At 38.0% G+C, this 21,625-nt stretch overlaps 1 protein-coding gene across 2 annotated transcripts in view; it reads right to left on the bottom strand.

Moving 5' to 3' along the window:
• Positions 1 to 21,062, bottom strand: part of LOC114050020 (lamin-B receptor-like) — a 44,207-nt gene extending 23,145 nt beyond the window's left edge. Inside the window, exons 1-7 of one of the 2 annotated variants that reach the window (XM_027871540.1) lie at positions 20,954 to 21,062; positions 11,277 to 11,455; positions 9,258 to 9,446; positions 6,869 to 6,952; positions 6,427 to 6,619; positions 3,770 to 3,966; positions 1,394 to 1,448 (exon numbers count right to left, since the gene is read on the bottom strand). In XM_027871540.1, the coding sequence (XP_027727341.1) occupies positions 1,394 to 1,448; positions 3,770 to 3,966; positions 6,427 to 6,619; positions 6,869 to 6,952; positions 9,258 to 9,446; positions 11,277 to 11,441 (883 nt within the window). In that variant the 5' untranslated portion in view covers positions 11,442 to 11,455; positions 20,954 to 21,062. The remainder of the gene's footprint in view (positions 1 to 1,393; positions 1,449 to 3,769; positions 3,967 to 6,426; positions 6,620 to 6,868; positions 6,953 to 9,257; positions 9,447 to 11,276; positions 11,456 to 20,953) is intronic. The other variant, XM_027871541.1, reaches the window with a different exon arrangement.
• Positions 21,063 to 21,625: the final 563 nt, after the last annotated feature.

Here is a 21,625-nt window from a genome sequence, read left to right as displayed (position 1 = left end):
TTTTGTATTTGTTCATATGTACATAGCAGATGCTTAATAAAGATTAGCTGAATGAGTGATTATGAATTATCTTTTTAAAAGTTTATAAAATATACTAAAATAAGCAGGAGAGACTAATGAGAACTACATTTATACAATATAATTATCAAGCAGGGGGAAAAGTACTATGGTCTAAGAGAAAAAAGGATGGGAACAAATATAAATATATATATACGTGTGTGTGTTATATACAGACACATAAATATACATATAAATATTGTACTGTCTATATACATATATATACATATATATAAATAAAAGGTATGAATGTCTATTAACCAAAACTATAGTTGGACTTAAGTTACTCATCCAACATCCAGAAATTTCTGTAAACCAGAAGACCCAAACCACTACTTAGTTTCAGCAAGACTTTCCCATTCATTTACATGGTATAATTGCTTACATTTTTTGAAGTGAACCTGAAAATTTAAGAGCCCACTAACGGTATTATATATGTGCAGTCAGAGGTCCTGGGTCCAAATCCTGGCCATCATACTTATTACCTGAATGACCTTAGGCAAATTACAGTTTGCTTCCCTATAATATAATGCTGAATTAGATAACCTCTTAGGTACCTTTCAGCTCCCAAGCTATCATCCTATAATCCAACTATGTTTATTGAACATACTAGTGGCAGATGCCATAAATATCAAAAGCATAACTGCTTCCCTCAAAGAGGGTTTACCAGGTATTACAGACAGGGCAGCAGATAATCACTCATATACACAAATTACTAAAAGTCAGGAAAAAAGCACAACAGAAAACAGTGTTATAAAGAATCTGAAGGAGAAATCATTTATAACTGGGATATCATGACAATTAATATGTAGGTATAACATCCCAATCTCATTACTGATTATGGACTGAGTTGCCCTGGGTTTTTGGAAGCAATGACAGACAACAGGTCCTGGAAGGCCCATCAGTCTGGAAAGGCTCCAAGGATAAATCCGATCACATTCTTCAGCCAAACTAAATGTGGAAAAGGTTTATCACCAAAAAAATGCCATGAAACAATGAATTTTTTTGGCCAAAGAAAGTCATGAAGCTCATTTACTAAGGAGAAGGTATAGTTTGCATCCACGCCCATACTAGCAAAACCAAGAACCCAGGGAAGATGAGAGAAAGCTAATAACCTTTCTGGACTACAAAGATATAATTTGTTAATTATGTTCTGATGAAAATAAACACTGCATCCAAAAAACAATTAATACAATTCTAGAAGTACCTAATTTGAGGTATCATGTGAGTAAATTGTTTAAACTCTAGAAGTACATACATATTTTATATAAAACATTTCATGTGCCATATCACTAGAGGCCTCTAAGTTACAACTGTATTAATTCAAAAAAATTACCGTTTAATCTATATTTTAATCTTCTTCCATCATAAAGAGGTGTTCCTTCTACTACCTTAGGAGAAAGAAAAATAAAATGATTAAAAGCATGCACATCACTCAAAATTCAAGGTAATCAAAATACCCTTCATCAAACCTGCCTCTTTCAAACCCACCTTTACAAATGCTTCACTTTTATATGTCCTTATTTATGATACTACTCCCTATCCTCCCCATCCCTCAGAGGCTTTTCTTCCTTTTTTTAATCTCTAAGTTTTCTTTACCTCATCCCTTTTTTTCACTACCATAGCCAATGAGTCCTATTGATTCTTACTCCAAAACGCCTTTCCCAATCGTTTTCTTTCCCAATTACCAGACTAACCTAGTACAAGCCTTTGTAACTGTACACATAGACTACATAGCAACAGCTTCCCTAAATTGTCTCTCCCTCCTGTCTTTCTCCCTTCTAAACTATTCTGAACACCATTACCAGATTTTTCCAAATTAGCACCACTTTCACCATGCTACTATCCTACTCAAAAACTTTCATTGGTTCTCCAGTGCCCATAGATGATTAAAAAAAAAACTCCTCTAATTTGTATTCAAGTACCCCTAAAATATGTACCCAATCTATTCAACCAAAATTCAAATACTTCAACTTATCCATTAAGCTTTTCCAGATTATTCATGGGTGCAATGAAAAGAACACTAAATTTGGGAGCCATGGGACCTGAATTCAAATCGTCACTTCACAACTTATTATCTTGGGAAAGTCATTTGACCTAAATGGGCCTCATTTTCCTCACCTGTAAAATATGAGGTTTAGACAAAGGACCTCCAGGGCCCCTTCCAGTGGCTTCTGGGCCACTGCAGCTCACACTACTTCTTTTTCTCTTCTAAACTACAACAGTACTTGTATAAAATTCTCACTGTGGTACTCATTACACTAACATGGCCTTATTTTGTTAAAAGTCAAATGTATAATCTCCTCAATCCTCAACAGTAAAGACTAGCTACTTTCTTTGTATATCCACCCCACCCAATAATACTTAATTATACACAGGGAAGACATTCAATAAATACTTTTTGAATTGAATAAATAAAACATTTTCCCAATGGCAGTCAAGTATTACTCCCCAGAATAGCTATTCAGTTTTTTAATTCAAACTCCACTATTTCAGAACTCATAATTTGACCTAACAAAACAATATATAATTATTTGCACACTATATCTCCATTAGACCGTGAGCTCCTTGAAAGCAGGGGCTATATTTTGCTCTTCTTTTGTCTTCCCAATTCTTGCCTGACATATAGTAGGTGCTTAATAAAAGCTAGATGGCCATCTATAAATCAGAACATATTTAACCTGCTAAGAATCCACAGTTTTAGCACTGTCCTTGTGGTATCTGTCAAATAAACTTTATCTACTCATTAAATTAAGTCTGAAAACTCTTTCCTGGTCTTTAGTCTGTTCTACCCTGCATGACAAAGTAAAAAATAAAATTCATTTCTTAATAAATATCCTATATTCCCAACTAGTATTCCCCCTTAATTAAGCTGATTTAGTAATGTTTTACTATGCACTGCAACTTCACCATCAAAATACTAAGAATCAATATCTCACATCACACTATAATACACACTTTTATTGTTACTTGAGAAACCAAACTCCATTTAACAAATTCAAGACAAACCCACTTTTTAACAAAAACTGAATTTCACAATAAACTGAAGTATTCTAGTGAGGTTCCAATACATTTGCTAAGTGCTATTCCCTCCCTAATGGTATTCCTCTATGTAATAAAATTAATCTTCTCAGTTTACAAGCAGCTGGCAAACTGTAAAGACCAAGAATAAAACCTTTAAATCATTTGTTTGAGTAAGCATTTTCACATTGCACATAACGGGCAGAATATGTGTTTAATTGAGAACACTATTAAATGCTCAACAATCTTGACAATTTTCAGGAGGAGGAGGAAAAATGGAAATTAGAAGCTTCTATGATACGAAATAAGATGTCCAAAGTCCACTCAAGTTCTTTACACTACCTCTATTTTTAATATAATCTTAATCAGAAACATGAGGTAATATGAGTGAAAGGAATTTTATTTTGCATCCAACTTGCCCATTACTCAGCTTCAATTCATATGGAAAGTTATATAAACTTAAGTAGAACAGCTTAAGCCTTAATAAGTAAGTGTTATTACATAATACAAGAAAAAGACTTCAAAACATGAAGCAATGATGACTTGTGTTTTTTGAGGACCTACTACTTGCAAGGCATTACGCTAGTTTCTTTGGAGGATACAAAAATTAATTCCAGAATCATTGTACAATTATTATTTACATGGGCAAAAATGAAGATTTCTCATATTATCCTGCTTAATAAAAACTTACCTTTCCAACTGGCAGGAGGTGGAAGAGGGCTTGGAGAAAAAACCAGAGCAGACAGACTCCAAACACTCTGGTTTCCCAAAAACTAGCCAAAGGTGGCAAAGGAGGAGGAAGATTCACAAGACTGGGATCTTTTTCTCTGCACATCAACAACAACATAAAGAGCATAACCGGCAGACCAATCATAATGGAAAAAGCTCCTATAAAACAATCAATATTCAAGAATCAAATCCTGATGAAAAGTTTAAACATTTTTTTTTTTAAAAAAGGAACCCTCCAGAAAAGTGTATAAAATAATTTATTGCAGTTCTTTTTGTGGTGGCAAACAACTGGAAGCTAAGGGGATACCCATCAGCTGGGGAATGGCTGGACAAATAATGGTATGTTAACATGATGCAACACTCCTATGCTGTAGGAAATGACAACACAGAGGGTTTCAGAAAAACCTGAAAACTTCTATGAAATGATGTAGAGTGAAAATAAGAACCAAAAGAACAATGTATACAATAACAACATTGTTAAGACAAATAACTGAGATACTTAGGAACACTAAGCAATATAATGAATAACCACAAATCCAGAGCACTTAAGATGAAACATACCACCTAACTCTTGATAGAGGTGGACACAGCAAACTGTGAGGGGAAAACACATACATACATGCACATACACATACACATTTGGATGTGATCCATTCGAGAATTCATTTTGTCTACGTATGTTTGGGATTCATTCATTCATTCTACAAATTTACTGAACATTCGCTAAGTGTGAGGCACTGTGCTAGCCTCAGTGGGGAACGTATGGATGAATAAAAAAAGTTTAAAAGATTATGGATTTAGATCACGGGAAAAGATCTTGGACTCCACATGATGTAAATTCTTTATTTCCGAAATAACGAGTCACAGAGTGGCCCTCAAATCACAAAGGTAAAAAGTGACAGAGCCTAGATTCACAACCAGGTTCTCTGACTCCTAAACTGAGCATTCTTTCCAGAACACCAACTACCCGTACTCTTCAAGTCCCTGAAGACAACAATGTATTTCTTCTAAACAGAACACATCCACCCAAAAACTACAAGAAAAGGCAATGTCATAATGTCTGAGAATGACAGTGACCAGGAAAAAGCTAAAGGAGTTCAGAATACAGAGATCACTCCCTGTAAGGGTGGGGACTGGTTTCAGAGAGGTACTACAAGAGGTAGCACCTGAAAGATAGGTAGCATTTCAACATACAGATATGTGAAGGAAAAGGTTGGGTAGCCATTTCTGACAGAAGGAATGGACATGAACCGAGGTCTGAACATAAAAAACGTCTTTTGGAGGATGAGTGAACAAGTACAGTTTAAGCTAGAATACATGATACATGCCAGGGAAGTGGAAAACATAACGAGAAAGGTATTTGCTGAACTGAAAGGTGGGCTGAGGCCAGAAGACAGAATGAACCCAGTTCCACTTTATTCAGGAAGTATGGCAAATAACTCAAAGTTTTTGAGGAGAGAAGTGAAATGATCACAGCTGTGGAAAAAATTAATCCAATAGCAATATATAGGATGAACTGGAACAGTCTTACAACTTTTAAAGAATAAAACTTACTCAAGAAAGTATTAACTTTATACTATACTTTTCCTATTATCCACCTAGAAGTTCACCACATAACAGACTATGCCCTTTTCTATTTCTTACAATATTAAATGACAAATGCACCCCCACAGTGAGGGTTCAGGTAGCACTCTTTCATATTAGTTTCCCTTTTCTGATTCACCCCCAAATACTTGCACCAACTTTTCAACCACCTTCTGCCTCTACTATATTGAAAGAATCTGAGTTTAGGTAAAAGTAGCTATTCATTCTATTAACAGAAACTTCTCATTTCTAGAGACAAAGACAATTCTGGTAATTTGGTCAACTCTGTACAGTTTGAATTCTGTATAGTTATTAAGGCATTTAGTCATTACAGTAATGAGCTGGGCAGAAATGAGGAATTAAAAATCTAATGTTTTAGAACGTTATTCCTGCCCAGTTAACAGACTAAAAAGTTGCAAAGAATGAACTGAGTTCTAATGTGTTTCAACTAGATTAAAAAATAGATTTTAAACTTTTCTTAAATACACCAAATACAACAAACATAATAGAGTTTGCACAATCCAACTGATGCATGCTTTAGTTAAAGGAAGCATAGCAACAAAGGATTTTCTGTAAATTGTTCAATGAAGAGTTAATGTAACAGGCTGAATACTTCCTCTTTAACGTGTTTCTATCTATGTAACGCTAACTGCTGAGCCAGCTCCAGCCTTTTGAGATCTTCTATTTGTTCCTTCTAAGTTATCCATCAGGGAAAGACACTGGAGGGGACCCAATGACAGTGTACCTTTTCTCCTCCAAATCTGGACTCCACTATAACCCAGTCTAAAGATATGACTGTACAATTTTAAATATGAAACTTGCATTTCAAGTAACAACTCCAAAATGGTAACCCATAATGGGATGTTATGGATGTGGACTAGCTAATTTTAAAAATAATCAACTTCTTAAAATCACAAAAGGCTAGAGTGTTGGTTTTACCGTAAGACTTAACTAAATGACCTCAAGGTCATTTTCAGGGTAAAGGTTCCAATTTCTTCAACAATTTACTAAATAAGTAATTTCTAATATACATACCAAACCCTCCTCCAAACTCTAAGTCCTCTGGTTCTGTAGCTGTTATTTCAAAAATTTTTACTGATTTTGGTTCTTTTACAACATTTCTCTCTTCTTGAGAAATTATTTCTTCAAATCTGATCTCTTCTTTTCTTGGGCGAAGGCTATACTGTGTAGCCAGATAGCTGCTTTCTTGTGACAAATAAGGTTTGTCCTAATTTGTAAAAAAAATAAATAAATAAATAAAAATAAAAAAATAAAATTAACCATCACAGTTAACACTAGTGTTAGACATGTCTCTCCCCAAGTTAAAATTTCAATATCCCTTAATGATAATTAAACCAATAATAAACATAGTTACACAACAATTCATAAGAAAGCATTAGGGTTTGTAGTTTGTTTCTTCTTGAAAAGCCATTTTAGCAAAAGGGGGACTGCTTGACAAAACAACAGGTTTCCATACCTGAATGTTTCTGTGAGATACGTCATTCCTTCCTATCCGGTCAGGTTTACCATTGTATCTGCTAATGCTGTTTCCACTTTGTTTCTAATTTAGAAAATTACAGAAATTTTAATAACCTTTGAGAATTCAGAAAATGTTCTAATAATTTTTAAACAGTAACCATAAATTAACAATACATGTGACCTTCCAAAAACATTCATGATTTCTTTTTCTATGATAAAAAACTAGCCAAATGATGTGTGAAAGAGGAAAAGAAGGCAGATGCTGTCCCATAGCAATTAATAATAAACTGTCCTAGTAAAGTTCATCACAGGAGAAAGAAATGATGGTTACTTAAGGACTCCTGCTACTGACAGAAACAATGCCAACCGTATGCAATAAAAATTGCCAACTTCTATGCGAAACTTATAGTAACTCAGTTTTTTATCTGTTGAGTAAAATTTGCTAATTGGAATCTGTCTCTTTGCAAACAGTATTATTCTATGTTCTGCTTTCCTCTTAGCATCTCTTCTTCCAAAGGCAAAAACATTTTGTTTTTCTAGTAGTAGACTAAGAGCTTATAGCAGGATTCATGGATAAGATCCTATATGTTACCAGATGCCATAGAAAATACACAGATGAAGCAATAATAAAACTCTAGCACTTCAGGAAAATAATATCAAATCACATAACACTGATAAAAAATTTTTTAAAAAAGAGCAATACATCTCATAGAATGCTAATGGAGCACAACATTAATACATCAAGCTCCAGGCCAAGTTATAGGTCTATTTTAGTAGATTAAACTAGAATAAACTTTTCAGGCTATGACTGTGAGCCATACTTATCTAACAGTCTCACTTACAAGCTGCACTCACTATCCAATAGTATCAATATTCAACAGTAGCTGATCATTTAATCCTGTATAACAGTTGCCAACCTGTAGTGATTCTAAGGTCATGGAAACTAAGACCAGAAGACCTAAGCAGGGACCATCATCAAGCTGTAGTGGAATTGGCAGGCCAAAAGAATCACCAGGAAAGTGACATTCAGATTATAATTAATTAGCTTTAAATGGTTCTTTCACAGGTAACCAGAAGCTCTTCAAAACATCTAACTTCTAAAAATAATGAAGTTATTCAGTGCCAAAACATAAAACAGAGATGGGGGGAGGAGGGGAACCACACAGGCTCTTCTTGAATAGAGTCTCTCTCTCAGAGAGGGGGATAACAGCCATTAACAGAAATGGACTTTTAAAAAAGTAGATGCTAACTCTATATTCACCTATGCATTATTTAAACTGTTGCTGGGCACAGTGATATTTTAGTGTGTGCACACTTAGGAAATAATCATTATAGAAAGAATCCTTATGGGTTGACATGACTAAAGTTGTTATAATGCTTTATGTATTTTATGTAACAATTTAAATACAAACGGTTACATTAAGCATGATTACATTCACATTCAATGTATTTACTAACATGTAATTAAAAAAGTCTCACAGCATTACTTTTGATTACTGATGTTGACAGATTAGAATGAGGCTAAAATTTGCTCCATTTAATATAAACATTTATATCAAAAAAGATAGATTATAGAATTTTAAAGTTTTAAGAGACTTCAGAGATCACCTACTTGGACCTCATTTTACAGATGAGGAAAGAGAAACCCAGAAATGACTTGTCCATGGTCTCACCAAAATCTTTGGACACCTATTTCACAGCCATTATGGGTCACACAAATTTGTACATGAATTAAAACATGCTTATTTATAACTAAGTAGAAATTCATTCCAATAAGCTAGTTTTGTTTCTTTTCATTTACTCTGGAATAAGCTAAGCCTATTTTAAAATGATTTCGAAACTGTAATACTAGAAACAACTACATGTGACTTACAATTTGAAATCATCCTTTCTAAATAAAGCGAAGAAATTTTTTTCTCCATCACCACTTTTTATAACTTTGTAATTTATTACCTTGTATTTGTGGTGATAAACACACAATTTTGTATAACTATAAATAAGGTTAGTATTATTTAAAGGCAGCACAGTGTAGCCAAAGCACACTAGCTTCAAAATCATGAAGAGCTAAGTTCACTTCCAGATCTGACATGTACTAGTTATATGAGTCTGGACAAGTCAACCTCTCAGTTGCCCAGAAAACTCTAAAGATGCCAAGCTAAAGGAGCCTCCTCATCCAGTGTTCTCTACACTAATGAAATTACAAGTCCACATCAAAAATAAAAAAAACATGAATAAACACGTACAAAAGATCTTCAGAAAGAAAAAAGCTACAGCTTGTTAAAGTTTTGATGGCAACTTGCATGGCTAAAATTCACTATGAGAATATTAAATAATTATAAATATTATCAAGTTCAGTCTTAAAGTCTTCATGAGAAAAGTTCCAATACCAATGGACACAAGTTGATTTCCACAATTTCTTTCTTGTCTTTAATCTCTGCATGCTGGGAAGCAGAACGACGTATGCTTTTTGGGGGACGGCCAGGGGAGCGAGATCGAGAACGAGATCGACTTCCCCGACGTCTGGAAGGAGAACTAGAGGAAGAGCCACTTTTCCTTTGCCTAAATGATGTTAAAGGCTATAAGAAGTTGTCGAAGAGAAAGAGAAAAAGAAATGTACAAAGATAAATGTATAAAAAATAGAGATATAGACACACTTGTTTAAAAGGGGAAAAGTACGTTCATTCATAAACACGGCCTCAACAATTAACTACTACTATTAAATATGCAAAATATTTACTGTACCTCTTAAATGTAGCATTAGGCTGTTTAGGACTTATGAAAAAATTGTATCAATCAATGTCCCCTCCACAGCTAATACACTAACTCCACAGTCATACCCTAACTAGCTCAATCTACTCTTTGAAAGACCCCACACATACACTTCAAGATGACTGGATTTTTTTCAGCCCACATAACTTAATTAACCTTTAGTTGAATCTTTTCAGTAGAACTACATGTTATAATTAAGATAACAGAGATTGAGATTCTTTGATAAAAACCACTGGAACCAGTATCTGGCCAACTCAAACAGCCCAGTGAAAACTGTTTTCGTTCACAACATATCAGTACAGCTTGAAAGCAAATGTAAAATGCCTCATTAGCTTAACTGATGTTTCACAATAACTTACTTTAAAAAGACAAATCTTAACCATAAACTACATTTTCAAACCTGACACATCAAAAGCCCAGTTGGAACTGTTGGCCTTCATCCTAATGAGGAGGCACAACTAAGAAACATTAGTTTCCATATAAGATAGAGAAAAGCTAGACTAGTCTAATCAGAAGAATCTCAGAAAACAAGTTTCTCAGGCTATAAATTTCTATTAAAGCAGAGAATACAACCTGTTTTACTTTTGGTTCTCTAGTTTTAAATTTCAGTTATTATTAAAGGGATTGGGAAGCTCTGATGCAATGGCTCCCTATTACCTCTGGGATCAAATACAAAATTCTCTGGCTCTGAAAGCACTTCATAACTTGGTCCCTTCCTATCTCTTAGTCCTCTTACATCTTATTCACCCCCACCTACCCTATGATCCAGCAACACTGGCCTCCTCGCTGCTCCTTGCACATAATACTCCATCTCTGACTGGGCATTTTCACTGGCTGCCCTACTACCTGGAACTGGTGTCTCCTCATATCTGCCTCCTGCCTTCCCTGGCTTAATCTCATATCTGAATCTAAGGTCCCATCATCTTCAAGAAGCCTTTCCTAGTCTTTCTTTATTTTAGTGCCCTCCCTCAGAGATTATCTCAAATTTACCCTGCACGTGTACAGTCTGTACATAGTTAGTGGCACACTGTTCCCTGAATCAGACTGTGCTGTAGCACCTACAGAGACTGGGGGGAGGGGGGAAAGCAGGGTACAACATGGGGAATGTTTCTAATCTTTCTTCGTATCCCCAATGCCAGAGCCTGGCACATAAGTTTAATACTAGTGGACAAACTTTTACTTGAGAAGTAGAAAGAGCAAGAGACTGATGTCATCTTTTATACCCAGTTGTGAAAACACAACAAAGCTTTATAAATCTTGATTACAATATCCTAAGAGGCCATTAGAGGATAACAACATCCCACTAAGTATACTTCTTATTCATGCCACTCTTCTCTGTGCATCTTTGTCTCTTTAATTAACTAGGAATACTAGGGAAGCACATTATTTGTTATATTTACTGAAGAATGTTTTGTATTTCTTGTCATTTTAATAATAAGATAATAATACAAGAGGAAAGCTTTATATTTCTCTCTCAAAAAATTCACATTAGTAATTTATATTTTTGTGGATCCAAAGTTCCCCACCTCTATCTTAAGAGTCTCAAATAACATAGCATTTTCCTAATGAGCTAAATAATATCAATAATATTTGTAGTTATTTCTCAAACATGCCTTGGTACAAAACACAGCACTTACCTTTATATCACTCTCTTTCAATTCAAGTTCAGTTCCATCTTTGTATTTCACAGTATAAAGACGGGATTTGCTATCTTGGCTAAGTACCTCCACTTCATAATAAAGTGAACTCCCAGGCCAACGTCCTCTTACTACCTCACCATCAGCAAATTTCCTGCTTGGCATTTTCCAAAATTAATCTGAAAAACAATTTAAACAACATTTGGAATAAGTATATGCAGAACTGACTTTTCTACCTTTTCTAGTATTATGGGATATCTTCTATGGCTGAAATGCTCCCCTCCTCCCCTTCACCTGCTATATTTCCCTGGCTTCCTTCAAGACTCAGTTCAAATCCCACCTCCTCAGCTGTTAATGTTTTCCCTTTAAGATTACCTTCATATATCAAGTATGTACCTAATTATCTAAAAGTATCCCCTATTAAAACAGCAGCACCTTGAAGGCAGGGGCTGTTTGGTTTTTGCCTTTCTTTGTATCCCTAGTGCTTAGCACAGTGCCTGGCACGTAGTAGGACCTTAATAAGTGTTTGTTGACAGATCACTGTACTCAGTAACAGCAGTATTTTAATGATTATTAACTGTGAAAGACTTAGCTACTGATCAATACAATGACCAAAGACAACAGAATGAAAAATGCTCCAAAAAGAAAATCGATGAAACTGAGTAAAAACTGAATATTATTTTCCCCACTTTATTTTTCTTGCCTTCCTTTTTTTTTTTTTTTTTTGCAACATGGCTAATATGGAAATGTTTTGCAGGATTTCCCACATTGCTTGCCTTCTCAATGGTTGGGAGAGGGACTAGAAGGAGAGAATTTGGAACTCAAAGTGTTTTTAAAAAAGAATGTTAAAAATAATAAAATTTTTAAAGGAACTAAAAAGGTGATAAAAGAGCTCCAGGGTACTTGTGTAATAGCACCCCCCCCAAAAAATGCTTAACTATTAGATAATATGTAACTTTCTGAAATGTTAAATTTGTATTATTAATTCACCCAATTCTAAAATATTATGACTAAATAACACAGACCTTAGAAATCACTTATATCTTTCGGCTACATCATTTTATACATGTGAAAACTGAGGCTCAAAAGGTCACAAAGTCACATTAAAGGTAAACTCCCCCTTCTTTTAACTGGAGAGATGGGAGTGGGGAGATGGAGAGGGTAAATGTTTCGTAATTTTGCATATGCTGTAAGAGGTAGGCCATGTACGAGCTGGTTTTATGGAACTCCTGGGTTTTGGCATTTTTTTTTTTAATCTCTTTCCAAGTGAAGGCATGGTAGATAGGCGGGATAAATACACTCATAAATGAACATGAGATATAAAAAAGGCAACAATAATAAAGAAAAATCAAGGACCAAGATTAGACTAGTCCGGTACTCTTTTCACTATACCACACCATTCTGAGGTCTACTTTATAAAGGTTAATCTGGTACTGCGTTAGGTCTAAGTCACATGAAGATATCTGTGCTAATGAATACTTTCCACTTACAGGCTACAAAATCCACCACTGCAAAAAAGTCTCTCCAAATCTATAAAGGAATGCCAATTTTCCCTAGAGTTGAGATAACATTTTCAATTCTTATTTGTAGTCCTATGAAATGAGATAGAACTCAAATTATAATGTTAACTCAACCTGCACTATAATCCATGTGGTCTCTGCTTAAGTAGGTACTTTTCTCTACTAGATCATCATATGGAATTCTCTGGTGCCATCATAACAAAAAAAACTTCTTTACCTCCTTCAAAAACTAGGCTCAACACTCATCTGCCACTTAACTATTTAAACTTAAATACTTGGTATATTCACAGATCTGCTTCTCTGTTACCTATTAATGGTGTCCTGCTAATAAGTCTCAGCCTTGGATTATTCCCACTATCCCCTAGCTTTGCTCTTATTCACTTGCTGCTGAACAAAGCTGGAGAAAAATATCAAAACTATACTGACTGGGTCCACTACAAACTTATGTTAATAAATTTCAACAAGGCCGTCACTGAGAGAGGGCAATCCTTTCACAACTCCCTACTCAATTCAAGATCCCACTAACCATAGCTGTTTCCCACAATTTCTCACTACTCAACCTCCCACGGCTCCCGTTCCCCCATACATCTGAGAACCTCGCCTCATATTTCACAGAAAAATCTGAGGTCATTCTCTGAGACTTCCCTCTTACCCCCACCTTTTCTTCATCTCACATTTCATTGCTGCGTTCCACCACTATCTCCTCTTTCAAACCCCGTCTCTCATAAAGAGGTAGGTAGCTCTTTTTCTTCCGAAGGAAAACCCTTCTAAATGCACAAGTGATCCCATTCTATCCTGTTTTCTCCAGAAAACTGCTCCTTCTATCAGCCTTACTTACTCTCTCACTGATCTTCTATCTTTCCTTATCTACTGGCTCCTCTATTGCCTACAAACATTATTCATTCGTTTTCTCAATCGCCCACTAGCTATCATGCAGAATCTCTCCTCCCTTTTGTGGATAAACTCGTTGAGAAGGTTGTCTACAATAGGTGCCTCCACTTCTTTCCTCTCCTCTCTTCTCATTTTCTGCAGTCTGGCTTCTGACCTCATCATTTGACCGATGCTGCTCTCTCCAAGGCCACCAATGACCTCTTAATTGCCAAATTTAATGGCCTTTTCCTTTTTGACTCCTCTATGGCCTATTCTTCCTCTATAGTATTTTGCTTTATCACCTCATCACTTCCCATGAATTCAATCATTATCTCTGTGCAGTGCTTATCCAGCACTAATCTTTCCTCACCTCTAGTCTCACAACTTAAAATGCCTATTTTAATATGTCTATCTATTTTTAAATGCCTATTTAGAACTGGATTGTCCCACTGACAACTTAACCTCACTGGATCCAAAACTGAACTCATTATCTTTATCCCCTCTTCCTAACTTTCCTGTTGCTGTCAAGGTCACCACTATCTCCCAGTCATCTAGGCTTGCAAACAAAGTATCATCCTCAACTTTTCACTCTATCACCACTCATACCCAATCAGTTGCCAAACCCTGTTGATTCAGCCTTTATAATATCTCTCATACATGTCCCCTTCTCTCCTCTGACACCATCAGCACCCTTGAAGTCTCATCCTGAGAGGACCATTACAGAAGCCATCTGGTTGGTTCTCCCTGCCTCAAATCTCTCCCTGCTCCAGACCATCCTTCACTCAGCTGTCAAATTGATCTTCCTAAAATGCAGTCTGACAATGTCACATCCTATCCAATAAACTCCAATAGCTCCCTATTACTCTTGTACCAAATATAAAATTCTCTGGCATTCAAAGCCCATAATTTTGCCCTTTCCAACGTTTCTTGTCCTCTTACACTTCCCTGCTACTCCTTGCATAAGAAACTCCACCTCCCAAAATTTTCACTGGCTGTCCCCCATGCCTGGAACACTATATCCTGCCTCCTGCCTTTTTTCAAGTCTCAGCTAAAATCCCACCTTCTTTAAGAAGCCTTTCCGGATTCCTCCTTAACACTTCTTTCAGTGCATTCCTTCAGTGATTATCTCCAATTTATCCCATATCTATTTTGTTTGTACATGGTTGTTTGCATATTGTCTCTCCCACTAGATTGTAAGCTCTTTGGGAGCAAGGACTTTTTTTTCCTTTTTTTAATTTTATCCCTAATTTTACCCCTTTTTATCCCTAACACATCAAATTGCTTGGCACATAACAGGCAATTAACAAATGACTTTGTTGAAAGGCAAAAACAGGATCCCCACTCTCAATTTCACATTTTATTGAGGGAGACAACATGCAAACAACTATGTACATACAAGATATATAGTGTAAATGGGCATCACATATACCTACATGCACATATAATCTCCCTTGTTTGAGTATAAGCTCCTTACTACCAGGGACTTTCTAAGTTATCTTTGAATCCCTAGGAGTTAACACAGTGCCTAGCACACAGCAGATTTAATAAATGCTTTGTGATTGATAAGTGTGTACATCTTCATTTGAAGAGAGAGAGAGAGCAGGAACAACTAGAGGGATCAGGAAAGTCTTCAATTATGTTCAATACTTAACTGATGATTAACACAGGTAATATTTTTTGGTGGTTAAACTAACATTTTATACCTTGATTTAACTATTAGTATAGAAAATTAGGTGATTTTAGTGATAACTAGGTTATGGTGGAAGAATTTTCAAATAAGGTCTGAAAAGCAAGTCAGTACTGATTTCGTAAGATTTGTATCTGGACAGGGTTTTTGAAATCAAGATTTTAACTAACTAAAAAGATATTTATATGACATAATAGAAAAGAACTACTGCCAACCTCTCTATCATTTTGTTTTGCCTCTGAGGGGGATTGTTTTTTATAAAGTCTCCAAGTTCAGGGAAAACTAGAAGGATTTTCTAGAGGGGAAAAGTATAGGCCAGAGAGGCTGGACAACTTGCACAGTATCACACAGACAGGAAATAACAAAGGCAAGATTTCAAGCCAAGTCCTCCTCAGAGTCTCAAAGGGACGCCCTGTCCATTATGCCATGCTGCTTTTAATTCACATACAACTTTACACATAATCATCATCATGTAATATAAACATCAACACTCATTAATAACATCAAGTAAGTGTAATAATGTCAAATAATCAAGAGAATACATAATGATCATAGAAAGTACTGTAGCTTCTTTCCTCTCTCCAGTTTCCCCTTATTATACACTGCCAAAATAATTTTCCTGAGACACAGATCTAACATTATACCCACATACCCATACCCACACATCTCAGTAGCTCCCAATTGCCTACAGGATATTTTGAAGAAATTTCTGAGGAAATTTCGAAGAAAAATACAAACTTGCCCGTGGTGTGCCGTTTAAGACCATCCACAATTTCACCTATATTTCCAGTTTTATTTCATACCTCTCCCCTTCACAAATTCTACATTCCCACCCAATCTGAACACCATTCTCCAAACTCAATACTGCATTTCTCCAAGCTGTCTCTACCTTCCAGGTTCAATCAGGTACCACTTCCTCCCCCTAACTTTACAGGATCCTCACAGGCATTATTAGTGCTCCCTACCACTGAGATTTTCCTTGAACTATTTTTAGTTGCTATATATGTCCTACTCTCTCAAAAGAATTTAAGTTCCTCAAGGATAAGGGCTGTTTCAGTTTTCTTTGTGTCCTCAGTGCTAACAGAGTCTTGCACAAAGGTACTTAATAAATGCCCATTAAATTGAATTCCTTTGTACATCCTGAGTACATCCAGCACTCTCAAAGATGCCTAAAACATGACTTTGCAACTAACTTCCTGCTTAATGAAGACATTGCTGTATTCTTACAGGAACAAGGGAAGAGATATTCAAACACACCAACAGTCTTAGTGCCATGAAGATGCTCTTCCTCCAACTAAACAAAATTAATCTATTTGTAATCTTTGGAAAGACAAAATAATTAGGAAGGTAAAGAGTACATACACAACATAAACAAAAATATACAAAGCTAGAAGATAAATGAAGGTATACAAAGTTACATCAGCAAGTCTCAGAGGCTGAGTGGTGGAGTTTGGAATATTATGAGAAAAAAAGGTTAAAATACTAAGGAAATTTTGATTACATAAAGTTAAACAAGCACTTCCTTTGTTCTACACAACGACAGAAGCACTTTCACATTTTTTTTTTTAGGGTAGCAATATCTAAGTCTTCTCCCAGCCCTCTGCAGTAATGCCAAGTTCTAGAAGCACCAAAAAATAAATAAAAAAAGAAAACCAGAGCTAGTATAGTTACACACCATAGGTATCTCAAAAATTGTACACACAAACCACACATTTTTTACATGTACTTGTTCAAGTTTTTTTCTACTACATTTTCCATCATCATTTAGATTGAGCATTACCATACTAGCCATGCATTTTTGAGCTTATAACAGATTCAAATTTTGGGATGCAAAGACATTATGGGTCATCTAGTCCAGGGGTGTCAAACACTGGTGCCCAGGACCCAAAATACTCCCAGTGCAGCCTGAACTTTATTAAGATGTGAGAAATATTTAATAAAATAGATAAAATTTAACATAGAAAACTTCAAATCAACATTATCTAAGTCAATATGTGGTCCAGAGGGATATATATCTATTTGAGTTTGACACCACTGGTGTAGTCTACCTCCTTACATACGAAGGTAACTGAAGCCCAGAGGTTAATCAACTTGTCCAAGATTAGAGGTACTAAGTTACATAGCTAATATTTGGACACAAGTACTTTCACTGATTATACCATCCTTCCCTCTACAGAGAGCCCTCTCCAGCTACCTGATATGTAAACCAAACCCCTCAAAATATCTCAGCAATATTTTGCATAATCCTGCTTTCCCCAAGCACTAAAACCATATTCTGCAAAGCAACTCATCTTTTCCCAGACAGATTTTAGAACAGAAATTTTAAAATCTTACAAGTCCTTTTTCCTGTCATTCACTACAAAATACCCGTCACGTCCCAATTTGGTGTTTAGTTAGATAAAAGGAACAAAAAAACAAGACACAGAATTTATAATTATTGTACATGCTTAAGTACACTTTTATCTGAATGGAGAAAATGGTTAAGATACATATGTATACTCGGGTATTCTTGAATAGACTCAATTCAGTCAAATTTGATTGAAAGACAAAATTCTGTACATTAAGTTCAATATCCTCACTCCTACTGTTCCCCTGGAACTCTTCTCTCCATTAAACCACAATTCTACTTAGTTCCCAGAAAAATTTCACTTCAATATGTTAATAGTTCTTAACTTTTCTTGCATTCAAATGAAGTCTCTACAGCAGTTCTTAAACTTTTTTGTAGACCCCTTTGGCAATCTGGTGAAACCTAAAGACTCCTACTCAGAATGATGTTTTTTTAAAAGCACAAAATAAAATACCTAGGATTACACAGAAAACCAATTAAATTGAAATAAAGATGTTATTTTTTTTCCCATCCAAGTTCAGGGACTTCCTGAAATCTATCCAAGCATCCCTTAAGAGTCCATGGATTCCAGATTAAGAATCCCTGATCTATAGCTTGCCTCCAATTTCAAGACTAGACAGGCTTTGTTATGGATTATTTTTTTAAACGACTTCATCTTTTTAAATGCCTGGAGATCTAAGTAACAGAAAGTAACTGGGGAAAAAACAAACAAACACTTTTTAAGTTTAGAGACGCTCAACTCTTAACTTAAAAGGGGGCACTGTCAAAAACCAGACTGTCAGTCACACAGGAATGGAGAAACAGACCGGATCTCTGAACACATCTTCAATTCTACATGTCACAATTCTACATTTTTGTAGGTTTAAAGAGGGGCTAGATCAATCAACAGTGGGAAAATGTCAAAGGTATTATAACATTCTGCAGTATTATACATTCTAATCCTGCAATAAATGCTTGATATGCTAAAACATTTTGCCTCATGTCTTTGTAATTTTGCCTTTTTCTTCGTAATTGCCTAAGAACATATTTGTCATAGGTTCTAATTCTTAGGGTTACTTCAAGGAGTTGGTCTTGTTATTCTTCTTCAACTCCAATCATCAGCAAGAGGAAGAATGAAATTAAAAACATTATAAAACCAAATGCCCTAGTTTTCTTGTGGATTCCCCAAACCAAAAAGGCTATGCCAGCTATGAAGGGGAAATGGGCAGTGGCCTTTACCTTCGCTAAAAAAAAAAAAAAATGTACCCGCATAAAACACACCCATTCCATTTTGTATTCACTTTACAAATGACAAGCAGGCACAGACACAACTAATTGTTGAATTGAATGCTAATTTGTGACAAGCATCAGAGGTTCGAAAGAGGAAGTTACCTTAGTGTCCATTCATGTGCTGGTTTAGCTTTTCTACTCTGCAGTCTCAAAGTCCTCTAAGCACGTATCAATTTCAGCAAGCAATCAACTTAACCTGCCAGGTCCAGATGTTATAATCCTTTTTGAACAGTGCCTCGCAGAGCAAGCTCCTGCTAATTAAGCACTTCCCTGCCATAATAACTCTCCTACATATAACAGCGATTTAAGATTTGCAAACCACTTTCTTCATAACAACCCAGTCAAGCTTAATTATCAAGTATAATTACCCCCATTTTACAGAGGGAAAGGAAGCTCAGGCACAGAGATGAAATGACACAAGAATTCTTTCCACTTCTCCACTGTGTACTTTAAAAAGTACTTTTCGAAGGTAATAGTATTTTAAACGCCATCTCAAGATTTAATCACAGGCTGGCATCATTACGAAATACATATTAATATGACATATATGAAGTCAATAAACATTAAGTACTGCCATGTGCCAAGTACTGTGCTAAGCGCTGGGGATACAAAAAATGGCAAGACAGTCAGTCCCTACCCTCAAAGAGTTTACAAAAAATAGTATTTTATAAGTTAAGAACTCGGCCACAAAGCTCTCCGCCTAAGGACCCCGTCCTTCTTTCCAACAGTGAACCCAACATCCCATCTCTAAGTGGGCATTTCAAAATGCATCGACAATTTGTTTTTTAATCAGTCACAAATCCCCGCGCATTAGTAGGAGTTTAAAAAAAAAAAAAACCCTTTCTCCATCTCCGCACATTTTCACCCTTTCGGACCCCGCCGTAAACACTCTTCTCTCCCCATCTCCTGCCCCCAGGCTTCTCCCACGCTACTTTTAAGACTGCGTGAAAATCCCACCTTCCCTAGGAAGCCTTTCCCATCCCCCCTTAAACTAAGTGCTCTCCCTCCGATCCTCTCCAAGTGATCCGGGATCGGGCTGGTTTGTGCACAGTCGTGGGCAGGCTGTTCCCCCTTTCCTCATTAGACTATAAGCTCCTCGAGGGCAGGTGCTGCCTTTGGCTTTTCTTGGTATCCTCACCATTCAGTACGATGCCTGTCACCTAGCAGGTGCTACATTAAAAGCTCGTGGTCTTGAACTGATGGTATGAACACAAAAACAGGTCGAGCTCGGCGACCACCCCTCTCTAGGACCACCTACCCCCAACCCCTAGATGGACTGAACTATTTCCAGAGTTCATTGCTTCATCTGTCTCCATTCTCCCAAACCACCACCCCAAAAACAAAATGAGGGTGGGTGGCGTGAGCAATAAAGGCGTGGCGGCCGGAGGACGCATCCCAGGAGGCAGGGACCCCAGAAAGTCCCCTCCCGGCGCGGAGTGCCGCCGCCGAAATGGAGGGAAAACGTCAGTCATTTAAAGCCCCAGTCAGTCGCTTAAAGGCTCCCCGCGGCGCGCGTGGCCGCCGAGGGTTGGCAGCCGACCTGAAGGGGGGAGGGGGGCAGAGGACCCTCCCCCCTGACTTCCCCCTCGCCCCCCCTCCCCCCCGTCCCGGTCCCCTCCCGGGGAGCGCGAGCCGCAGCTACAGGGAGGCGCAGAGCTCCTGGCCAGTTTAAACCACCGCGGGGGGGGGGAGGGGAGGAACCATCTCTCCTCGTCCGGGAAGTGGGGTCGCTTCCTCCTCCCCCCAGTTGTGGCAGCGAGATCGAGACAGCGGCGCCCACCACCACCACCAACCCGAAGCCTGCCCCCTGGAGCGGGGGGCTGCGGGGCCACCCCAGGCTCCGCTTCGGTCGATCCTGGGGGTGGGGGACTGGGCGCAGTCCCGGAGGACACAAGATGAGCAGCGGCCTCCGGACCCAGTCTCCCCTCACCCGGCCGATGAAGGGAGGGAAGGGGGAGGGGAAGGGATGGGTAGGGGTCCCTACCTGCAGCCGAGGCTCCAACGGGGACACAAACATCCAAAAATGTACAGAAAAGTCAATCCGGCAGCGGCGGCGGTTCCGGGAGCGCGACTCGCCTCCAGCCCGCGCTCTCGCGCCTCGCGCTCCCGCGGCGCCCGAGGCCTCCGCCCCTCCCGGGAGGCGCGCGCGCGCGCTCCCTTCACGCCACCACCCCTCCCCGCTTTCCCTTCCTCTTCTAGCCCCGAAACGTGCCGCCGGGCGGTGGCGCCAAAAATTCCAATTGGTCCCTGCCTAAGGTTTGAATGGTCCGCCTTGCAGCCGATTGGCTGAGGGCTCCTGGCGTGTGAAGTATGTGTTTGTCTCTCTCTCACACTCTCCATGGGCCCCTCCAAAAGAGCCCCGCCCTCAGCGAGGGAGCCTCGGGTCGAGGCTGTGATCTGCAGGGTGGGGCGGGGCCGACGCCGGGGGCTGGTTGGAGCCCTTATTTTGCCCCAGTTTTATCTCGCCCTCGCAGACGCCCGAGCGTCTGACCCAAGGCTGTGTGCTAAGAGCTCTCAGCTCCCCGCCCTGGCCATTTGCCTCCCGAAACCTAGCCCTGCCTGGCAGCACCGAACTCCCTGGCTTTTCTTTTGTGCTCTGCAGAAAGCTACGACTGTATCACTTTAGCACCTCTTAGGAGTCAAAGGCACATTGCGT

Source organism: Vombatus ursinus, unplaced genomic scaffold (genome assembly GCF_900497805.2).
Source record: "Vombatus ursinus unplaced genomic scaffold, bare-nosed wombat genome assembly UNPS02014798.1, whole genome shotgun sequence".
Taxonomy (NCBI): Eukaryota; Metazoa; Chordata; class Mammalia; order Diprotodontia; family Vombatidae; genus Vombatus; species Vombatus ursinus.
This window is presented reverse-complemented; position numbering and strand designations above follow the sequence as displayed.